This window comes from Elephantulus edwardii, unplaced genomic scaffold, assembly GCF_000299155.1.
Source record: "Elephantulus edwardii isolate Elephantulus edwardi_28Jun2011 unplaced genomic scaffold, EleEdw1.0 scaffold00068, whole genome shotgun sequence".
NCBI lineage: Eukaryota > Metazoa > Chordata > Mammalia > Macroscelidea > Macroscelididae > Elephantulus > Elephantulus edwardii.
The window spans coordinates 16,103,749-16,111,919 of record NW_006399818.1 but is presented as its reverse complement, the minus strand read 5'-3'; the positions used below and the strand labels follow the sequence as shown (position 1 = coordinate 16,111,919).

General features: G+C 39.6%; 1 protein-coding gene across 1 annotated transcript in view; it reads left to right on the top strand.

Annotated features, from left to right (window-relative positions):
- The window catches only part of ALDH1L2 (aldehyde dehydrogenase 1 family, member L2), a 71,593-nt gene that overhangs the window by 51,990 nt on the left and 11,432 nt on the right, over positions 1 to 8,171 (top strand). Inside the window, exons 16-18 of the mRNA XM_006888558.1 lie at positions 3,056 to 3,143; positions 3,618 to 3,711; positions 6,374 to 6,473. Coding sequence (XP_006888620.1) covers positions 3,056 to 3,143; positions 3,618 to 3,711; positions 6,374 to 6,473 — 282 coding nt within the window. The remainder of the gene's footprint in view (positions 1 to 3,055; positions 3,144 to 3,617; positions 3,712 to 6,373; positions 6,474 to 8,171) is intronic.

The following is an 8,171-nucleotide window of genomic DNA, read 5'->3' as shown; positions in this document are numbered from 1 at the left end:
GCCCTCTATGAGGTGGATTGATTCAGTGACTGGGATAATTGGGGTGGGAGTGTCAGAGACAGTGCAATTGGCACAGGACAGAGTGGAGTTTAGGGTTGTTGTACATAGGGTTGCTATGAGTCGCAAGCGACTCGACAGCACATAACAACAACAACAATCAATATTTGTTAAATGTCCTCCTTTAGAACTTGAAAAGAATACAATTTTATTTGGCATAGCTCCATGGCTCACATGACTATGTGATATATTCTTGTCTTACTTCAATTATATGCCTGTATTAGCACATATATACATATATCTGTACGCTGACCAACCTGAAGAAACATTGTTCAAATCTACTAGCTGCTCTATAGGAGAAGGATGGGCTGTCTCCTCCCATGTGATTAATTGCACTGAAAACCCACTGGAGGGTCAGGTGTCGGTCTGCTTGATGATACATAACAACATGTTTATACAAACCTTTGCTCAGCCTCAGGTCAGTAATATTCCTGCAAGACGTGCCTAGCCAGAAATTCACCATGAAGAAGCTTTAAACAAATCCAAATTAAGAGGCAGTGAACAAATTAACTACCTATGCTATTAAAAATAATCTCGTGGTAATGAAATTTAATAAAAGACTAAACTTAGAAATTGTTTCACATTAAATTAAGGAGACTAAAGAGCAGAAGATCAAAGACTCCAGCCTTCAGTATGGAGAATTTGACTATGATATGTCTTGATGTTTTTCTTTTTGAGTCTAGTCTATTTGGTGTTCTCTGTGTTTCTTGAATGTAGATATCCCCACTCTTCAAAATACCTGGGAAGTTTTCTTCTAGTACTTCTTCCACAATCTTCTCCGTGATTTCCCTGTCACTACCCTGTTCTGGAATTCCAATAATATGTATGTTACTCTGTTTGATGATACAGCCTTCAATAAGGATTACATCTCAACATCAAGATTATAAAAATACTCACCTCTGCACACTGGACTCAAGACAACCTTGTGACAGATTGAGAAAAGATTGAAGTTGTCAATGATTTTCGCTTACTTGGCTCCACAGCCATATTAGCAAACAAGAAATCATAGAGTTGTATAATTAGATGGGGGTGTGTGTGAGGGAAATTGGAAGAATTTTTTCTCAAAAACAGTGTATTTTAATTTTGTAAAATAAACTAGTATTAAAAAATAAAAAGAAATCGAAAGATGTGTTGCATTGGGAAAATCTGCTCTCCAGAACCCCTTCAAAGTAATAAAAGGCAAGAATGTCCGTTTAAACAATAAGGTGCCCCTGATCCAAGCCATGGTCTTTTCAATTACTTGCAATGCATCTGAATGTTGGACCATGACTAAGAATGACAGAAGAACTGATGTCTTTGAGTAGTGGAGCTGGAGCAGAGAACTGAATATTCTATGGACTGCCAAAAGAATTTAAAAAAAATGTCATGGGAAGAGTGCAGCGTGAGTGCTCCTTAGAGGCAAGGATGTTCTCACATACTTTGGGCATATTTAGGAGAGGGCAGTCCTTGGAAAAAGACATAATTTTGGGAAAGGCCACGGGTCAGTCAGTGAAGGAGAACAAGATCCTTAACCAGATGGACCAACACAACGACTGTATCAGTGCTCTCAGGTGAGTAAAGATGATAGAGATGCCACAGGATAAGGCGTGGTTCAGATCCATTGTTCACAGGCTTGCTCCCAGTCATAACTCAACTCATGGCTCCAAACAAAGAGACAGTAACTGAATGTGATCTATAAGCTTAGATTTCCTTCAGCTAGAAAGGGCATCATGGGGATAATTGATGATATCAGAACAAGGTCTGAAATCAGGTCATCATATAATGTTGTTGGTGTTGTTATGTGCCATCGAGTAGTTTCCGACTCATAGCGCCCCTATGTACAACAGCCCTAAACCCTGCTCTGTCCTGTGCCAATCGCACTGTCTCTGACACTCCCATCCCGATTATCCCAGTCACTGAATCAATCCACCTCATAGAGGGCCTTCCTCTCCTGCGCTGTCCCTTCACCCTACCAAGCATGATGTCCTTCTCCAAGGACTGGTCTCTCTTCACAACATGTCCAAAGTATGTTAGACGGAGTCTCAGAATCCTTGCCTCCAAGGAGCCACCCGGTTTAACCCTTTCCAGGACAAATCTGTTTGTTTTCCTAGCAGTCCATGGTACCCTCAATACTCTTCTCCAGCACCACAGCTCAAAGGCATGAATTCTCCTTCTATCCTCCCTGGTCATTGTCCAACTCTCTGATGCATAACAAGTGATTGGGAAGACCATGGCCTGTATCAGACACACCTTAGTCTCTAGAGAGACACCATTGCTCATCAGTACTTTGGAGAGGTCCCTAACAGCAGACTTTCCCATGGCAATGCGCCTTTTAATTTCCTGGCTACTGGTGCCAAGACTGTTGACTGCGGAGCCAAGCAAACTAAAGCTGTGTACAATCTCAATCTCTTCACCATCCATCCTGATGCTGCCAATTGGTCCAGTGGTGAGAATCTTTGTCTTCTTGACATTGAGCCTCAATCCATATTGAAGGCTGCACTCCTTGACCCTCTGCAGCAGGTGCTTCAGGTTCTCTTCAGTTTCAGCAAGCAGGGTTGTGTCATAAAATCAGCTATTAATTTTCAAGATTTGGGTCATTGAATGTGGTCACGGAACAGAATGTCTTGGTTTTTGTTTTTGAGAATTCCTTGTTTTGAGGGGAGTGCACCCTGGAGTGTTTAGACACGGGGCGCATGTCTACATCTTACGTTTAAACCATTCAGAAAAACATACTTAGGTCTACGTACAGAAAGAGAATAAAACAAATGTCATAAAATGCTAACATCCTAGGGACTTGAGAGAAAAGGACAGTCAACAACTGTTGTACTGTTTTTACAGTTTTACTGTACAATTTTTACTGTCAGTCTGAAATGGCATAAAACTCCTTAAAAACAGTAAAACAAGATAAAGTTTGAAAACAGTCAAATGTGCTTGATAGTGCAGCTGTAAAGGGAGAGCTGAGGCCCAAAGTGAAGATGAGACTGGCAGGTTCTGAAGGTCATCGTCTGTTTCCCTTCAGGTTACGCCCTTGACCGCTTTGAAGTTTGCGGAGCTCTCCGTCAAAGCTGGCTTCCCAAAAGGGGTAATCAACATAATTCCAGGCTCAGGTAAACCGTCAAATACCCTGCTTAGCCATAAGCAATGAAAGGTTCCAGTTAGCTGGGTGGCTGTTACCCTTGCAGTCTTGTTCTGAATTATAACTATGTCAAAACTAAATACAGTTTACCAAACAGTTGACTTCAGGATAAATATACTTCAATTGGACTAAAATCTTAAAGAGGAAATCTATGAAAGGATGAAATGGGCTGTGACAACTTGTAAAACTTATTTCAGTTTTTTTTAAACAAACAAACAAACAAACAAAAAACCAAACAAAACAGCTTTAGAAAGTGAGATCCAAGCCTGACCCATCATTTCTGGGGCTGATAATTGCATGGAGTCTGTTATGCTAGATTTTTGTCAGCTTGCAACACAGAAAATGTAAAACCTGAGGGTTCAATGAGAGCTAATCCAAGCCTACCCTCATCACAAGTAAAGTCTGAGTCGTGTCTTTATTTACATCATATTCCTTTCTTCCACAGGGGGTATAGCAGGACAACGCCTTTCAGACCATCCAGATATCCGCAAGCTCGGTTTCACTGGTTCTACAGCAATTGGCAAACAGATCATGAAGAGGTATTGTTAAACAAATGTTAAATAATTTTTTTAAATATTTTAATTTTGAAGAAAGACAAACCACATCAAATTTAAGAAGGAAATCCCTTTTGTCACAGCTGAGTATTTAAAGGGGCGCTGGAGGTGTATCCCATGGGGAATTGTGTTGATTAACCAGTGTAGCGCTGATGGTTTGTATTCACCTGCTGCTGTGAGGGAGAAAGATGGGCCGTCTCCTTCTAGTAAGATTTACAGCATCAGAAACTTAATAGAGGGCTGTGCTGTGTTGAAACCCTGTCTAACGCAGTGATTTTGAATTTTAACCTCAAGTTGCAATACTTAAGGATGGTTTGGGCAGAATATGAAATGATCCAGGAAGTATTAAAAGAAGATGGAAAGCGTATTACAGAGTCATTACACCAAAAGGAATTGGCGGACACAGAAGAATTTAATGAAACAATGTATGAGCAAGAGCCTGTGGTGATGAAGGAAGAATTTCAAGTTGCTCTGAAAGAATTGGCAAGAAACAAGGCCCCAGGAATAGATGGTATACCAATTGATATATTTCAGTAAACAGATGTTGTCCTAGCTGTGCTCATCAAGTTGTGCCAGGAAATCTGGAGGACAACCACCTGGCCAACTGACTAGAAGAGATTTATATTTGTTCCCATTCCAAAGAAAGGTGATCTGACAGAGTGTGGAAATTAACAAACAATATCATTAATATCACATGCAAGCAAGATTCTGCTGAAGATTATCCAAAAATGACTAGAACAGCACATCAACAGAACTGCCAAAAATGGGTTTAGAAGAGGCTGTGGTACTAGGGATATTATAGCTAATGTTAGATGGATCTTGACTGAAAGCAGAGAGTACCAGAGGAATGTCTATCTGTGTTTCATTGACTATGCAAAGGCATTTGACTGTGTGGATCACGGCAAACTGTGGCAGACTCTGAAAAGAATGGGAATCCCAGAAAACCTGATCATGCTTAAAAATAGTACTTCCCACGATATCCAAGCCCTAGGTGAAAATGAGGACTGCATCAAAATTCTACATTCAACTGGTAGCTTGAATATTCTAGCACACAGATGTGAAATTTTTTGCACTAAAATTGCAGCCCAAATTCTCTTTGCTGAGTAGATAGGATATTGAACAAAATTTCTTAAAACCTAATAATAATTTTTTTTTAAAAATTGCAAGCAGTCTAAAACACTCAAAATAAGACAATGGTTTGTCATTGTAATGGAGTACTGTACAGTCAGTCGCTAGGTTCATTCAGAGTGTTGACTAACACAGAAAGTTGTTAAAATAATAAATGGAAAGAACAAGAAAGCATTGAATTTTATATATGATTCCAACTATATTAAGTCAAAAGCCATAAAACTTCATCTCACATGCTTTGGGCATGTTGCAGGAAAGGCCAGTCCTTGGAAAAAGGCATCATGAGGGGAAGGTGGAGGATCAGAGAAAGAGAGGAAGACCCTCAGCACGATGGATTGACCTGTTGACGTCACAGTGGGCTTGAGCATATGAGAGCTGGCGAGGGTGGTGCGTGACAGGGCAAAGTTGAGATCTTTGGTTCATGGCGTCACTATGAGTTGTAGCCCACTCGATGGCATCTAACAACAGTGGCGCTCCTGTGGCCACTGGGTAAAGAGCTGCACTGCCAACCCAAATAAAGGCAGGCAGTTCCTTCAGATCCACCAGTTGTTCCCCAGGAGAAAGATGGGCAATCTCCTTCTCACTTGTGATTTGCAGCCTCTGAAACTCCCCTGGAGGATCAGCTTTGGGTTAGTTCCAACTCAGTGTCAATGAGAATAAGAACTATAATTAAAGACAGAATTCCTTTGCCAAGCCTTTATGTCACCAAAACTCCTGTGGAGAAATAAATTGGATTTTCCTCTGAATAGCTATGGAATGTTCAAGTGCGTTTTCTTATGCGAAATTGTAACGTAGACATACACAGCATATGGTATAGCATAAAAATTCCTTGGGCTCATCACTTTAACAAAACATTTTATCATTTTAACAAGCAGCACACTTCTGTCGTTCAAGTTTTACCTTGGAATGCATTTCTCATTAGAGAAATGGGATTCAACCTCATTACAGGAAGTCCTCCGGTTATAAACTTCCCCAAATTGTGGACAGGTCCTGCTTGCAATGTTATGTAAATAAGCTTTTGGTTTGAAATAATTGAACCAGTCCCTGCTTGTAACAAATTCATAACACTCATCTTCTCTTGCTACTCTTGTACTTTTGAAATCCTTAAAAAGGCTTTTTGCTTTTTCTCTGCACTGAAGTAAGTTTAAATAGGAACCCTGTAATCATCACATTTGTTCTGTCTCACCTCCAAAATCTTCAAGTCACAAAACAGCCTTGTTTCCAGCATGGGGATTGCCTGTGTCTGTAGAAAAAATAGCTTACATGGCATCCAGGCTCTGCCTGGATAAGTAAATGAGAAAAAAAAATCAAGGAAAAGCTGAAAACAGCCTCCTCAGCATAGTAGGTGCTTAGTAAATAGTAATTATTGTTATTTACAACATTGATCTCAATTGCTACTTACAAGCTTATTTCCTTTCAGATATGTAATAATACATCTAGGGGCAACCTATGGTTAAAAAAAGCAAAGAGTGAACAAATAACGACAAATGCTGAACTTTGCTTCTTTCCCCACCCCCAGCTGTGCTGTGAGCAACTTGAAGAAAGTTTCTTTGGAGCTTGGTGGCAAATCCCCACTGATCATTTTCAATGACTGTGAACTTGACAAGGCAGTGCGAATGGTAAGAGTGGATCAAATCCAAGTCACCTTCTAAGTTTAGAAATAGATGCCTACTTCTACAACATATTTCATCTCTGTTGATCTGACGTCTTGGAAGGAGATTCAAGTTTTGTTGAGTCATAGTTTAAAAATCTTCTTTATGTTTATATTTGAGAATATGCAGAGCACTTGACTTTTTTGAAGAAACTTGTTATTAAATTTAATTTTCTTTAAATACATACCTATTCCACAGCACTTAAAGTGTTTGTAATTTATCTCATTGTAAGAAAAGAGCAATGGCAACATGGGGAAAGGCCAAGCCTGGCTTCTACCCACCTCATAAAGGGGAACTGTCCCCATCAATAATGTCTATAGTACCAAACAATTAGCTACATGGTCAGGCATGCCACCTCAGATGCTTTTGCACCTATTTTTACCAATTATTGGGTCCAATGTTAATTGCAAATTGACTCACAGACTTTAGTTACAGTTGTGGGCTTTACTAAGGAAATAGATTGGGGCACAGGGGAGACAAAGAGAATACTACACAATATAAATATAGGTTTAGTCCAACAGTCTCAAGTCAGATTAACAGCATAATTCCTCAAGCAGTGAAAGTCTAAGTTCAGTTCAACAACACAAATGTAAGAGGCTTCTGGTTTCCTCAATGACCAAGCAAACTTTATCTCAGAACAGCTTTTCCTTCAGTCATCCAGCAAGGAAAACCTTTAACTGTGGCTCCATCTCAAAGGTTTCTCTGGTTACACCTTGCCACAGTCTCTTCACTCCCTCTCCATCATCTCCCACAGTGTGGAAGCACTTTCTTATATTGGCCCCACAGCTGTTGGTGATTTACACAAATAAAACCACACAATGTAAGTCCAGGTTTACCCAGCAGGCTTAAGCCAGATTGACAACACAATTCATCAGTTAGTGAAAGTCCAAGTACAGTTTGGCAGCACACATGTAAGAAGCCTCCAGAAAATTTCATCTCTGAGCAGTTACTACAGATTCTTCTTCTCTGTTCCCAACTCTTGCATTCCTGTCACCCATTATTATCAATGCATCTATCTTTATTGAAAGTTCAATTGATCTTCGACTGTAAAAGTTGGTAGAAATCTTCTATTTCTTCTTCTTTGGCTCGGTTGTTGGTGCATATATCTGAATGATAGTGGTATTCACTGGACTTCCTTGTATGTGCATGGATATTATCCTGTCACTCACAATATTGTACTTCAAGACAGATCTAGAAATGGCTTTTCTAACTATGAAAGCAACCCCATTTTTCCTCACCTTTTCATCTCCGGAGTAGTATATCTTATGATCATCTGATTCAAAATGCCCCATGTCAGTCCATCTCATCTCACCAATGCCTCGTATATCAATATTTATGCGTTCCATTTCCTCCTTAATAATATCTAATTTTCCTACATTCATTCATTCATTTCTCTTCTTTGATTCCTTAATTGCTAGCAAAATATTTAACACTTGGTAACCAGTGGTTACTCAATAAATATTAGTACCATCATAATTTTTCTATATTCAGCAAATATTGTGCCATCTCATACTTTTTAAGACTTACTTCAAATGTTAGGTGCACAGAAGATGTATGTTTCTAATAGGAATCAGCTAATTAGTGAAAACTAATCAGTTTTCAAGATTGGTGGAAGATCTATCAACAATCTGCATTATGCAGACGACACAACCCTGCTTGCTGAAA